This window comes from Aaosphaeria arxii, assembly GCF_010015735.1.
Source record: "Aaosphaeria arxii CBS 175.79 unplaced genomic scaffold BU24scaffold_23, whole genome shotgun sequence".
Taxonomy (NCBI): Eukaryota; Fungi; Ascomycota; class Dothideomycetes; order Pleosporales; genus Aaosphaeria; species Aaosphaeria arxii.
The window spans coordinates 204-2,410 of record NW_022983496.1 but is presented as its reverse complement, the minus strand read 5'-3'; the positions used below and the strand labels follow the sequence as shown (position 1 = coordinate 2,410).

Below are 2,207 nucleotides of genomic sequence, written 5' to 3'. Positions count from 1 at the left end.
GCCACCGAGCACAGTGGCGCTCTCTGCGAGATGTACGCAGCAGCCTGGGTGATGGCGAGCGGCATGTACTCAAGCGCTGCAGCTAGCTCCGTCAGCTCCGCCAGCTTAGCACCATCGCTCTTGTCCGCTTGCGCTCCCAGCTTCCTTGCAAGCAGCGTCAGCGACTGCGCCTCGTCCATTGGATCAAGTGTGATGATGTTGCGCTGCTCCACCAGCTGCAGCGCCGCCTCTTTGTTTCGCGTTGTAACGAGGATCGAGCCGTGCTCACAGTAGGGGAGGTACTCGCGCAGCGGTCTAGCTGCGGTCTTGGAGCTGGCAGGTTGGGCCTCGAGTAGAAAGCTGGCATCGTCCACGTTGTCTAGCACGAGCAGCCATGGCTGCTTGCTATCGCACAGCCAGTCGTGCACCAGCTTAAAGATGTTGACTTGCGGATCCTGTCGCCCGGATATCTTGACGCGGTCGGCAATATCGCGGAAGCTTTGCTCGAGCCGGACGGCGTTGCTGGCGTGCGCCCACAGTACCCACGTCTCTGGCGATTGCTCGCGCGTGCGGTAGGCGTGCTCGATCGCTAGCTGCGACTTGCTGCTTGGCCGTCAGTGTGCTATGTTTGGTCGTGTGCAGGAAGCGCTCATGCTGCTCACCCCACCCCGCCGAGGCCAACAATCGCCTGTCTCGCGTCTGGCTGTGTGCATCGCTCACAGAGCTCGTCGAGCAATGTGCCTCTGTCGACAAAATCTGCGTCTCGGGCGAAAGGTATCACGATGGATGGCGGTGGTGGAGTTTCGCGTCGCTCTAGGCGGAGGCCCGCCGGTTAGCGCTTGGTCTGACGCTGTTAGCCTCGGATCGTCTCGCAACTCACCAGGTGGAGCAAAGAATGTAGTGTGGACGGGACCATTTATAGTGCCCGCTTGAAACCCGACGTTAGCGGGGCCAAACGTTGTAGATGCCATAAAGAGAAGAAACGTTCGTCGATACAAATGTTTCCATGTCTCTGTACGTGGGAAGGCTGAAGTTGTTCTGGCCCTTGGCAGCCTGGCCGCTCTCGTCATTTGCCGTTGCGAGTGTTGCGCCACTTGCAGTTCACCATATAGCGCCCAACTTAGCTAACTCACAGCGCCAGATGATCCACGATATAATAGCCAGCAGAGAGCTCACTACCCCGCAGATGGCCGAAGCAGTTGGCCTCTGCGTCCGCGCCATCAAGTACATCTGTGCAATCATGCGTCACTTTGGCACTGTTACAGCGCCGTGGAATGGCGGCGGACGCCCTCGAACCATCACGCCCCCAATGCTCGATTCCCTCCGTGAGCACCTCCTCGAAAAGTCTGACCGATACCTCGATGAACTAGCAGTCTCCTATGGAACGAGTTCGAAGCGACTGTGACGGTCTCTACTATTAGCAGGACGTTAAAAGCTGCGGGGTGGTCGAAGAAGGCGTGTCGCTGGGTGGCTAGCGGACGCAATGCAGATCTGCGGGACTTCTACTTGTACAAGCTGTCCTCTTTCCGTTCTTATCATCTAGTGTATGTCGACGAGTCCGGGCGTGATAAACGCATCGGCATCAGGCGGACAGGCTGGTCTCCTCTCGGCACGACACCTGTGCAGATCGCCCGGTACCAACGCGAACAACGGTGGCAGATATTGCCAGCATACACACAGGACGGCATCCTGCTGTCGCATGTATTTTAGGGTACAACTGACAGCGCTGTCTTCGAAGACTATATCGAGCAGCTGCTCCAGCACTGTGGCAGGTGGCCGGAGCCGAACTCGGTGCTTGTGATGGATAACACATGTTTTCACCACACCGAACGAATCGAGCAGATGTGTGCTGACGCAGGCGTGAAGCTCATGTACCTACCGCCGTACTCGCCCGACCTGAATCTAATCGAGGAGTTCTTCGCGGAGCTCTAGGTCTTCATCAAGCGCAGCTGGAGCACTTATGAGGAAGACCCAGCCCAAGGATTTAATGTGTTCCTAGAGTGGTGCGTGGATAAGGTAGGGAGCAAGCAACAGAGCGCGCGGGGCCATTTTAGGCATTCTGGCTGGACCATCGACGAGGTCTAAATGCATTCCTATCTAGACTCGACATTAAGTATTAACCTTAACATTGATGATTTCTTTGACGGTAGCTTATCTCTCTCAATCTCGGTTTCCCCCAAACATAGCGCCATGAACTCCGCCGTTGATCACACCGGTTTGCAAGCCAG

At 56.6% G+C, this 2,207-nt stretch overlaps 1 protein-coding gene across 1 annotated transcript; it reads right to left on the bottom strand.

Moving 5' to 3' along the window:
• BU24DRAFT_138403 (uncharacterized protein) lies at nucleotides 1-1,210 on the bottom strand (the record flags this gene model as incomplete). Its single annotated transcript, XM_033521102.1, has 3 exons — nucleotides 860-1,210; nucleotides 642-790; nucleotides 1-582 (listed from the first exon to the last, which is right to left on the bottom strand). Coding segments are annotated over exons 1-3 (767 nt in total), but the record flags the coding sequence as incomplete, so codon positions are not given.
• Between the last annotated feature and the right edge of the window lie 997 nt (nucleotides 1,211-2,207).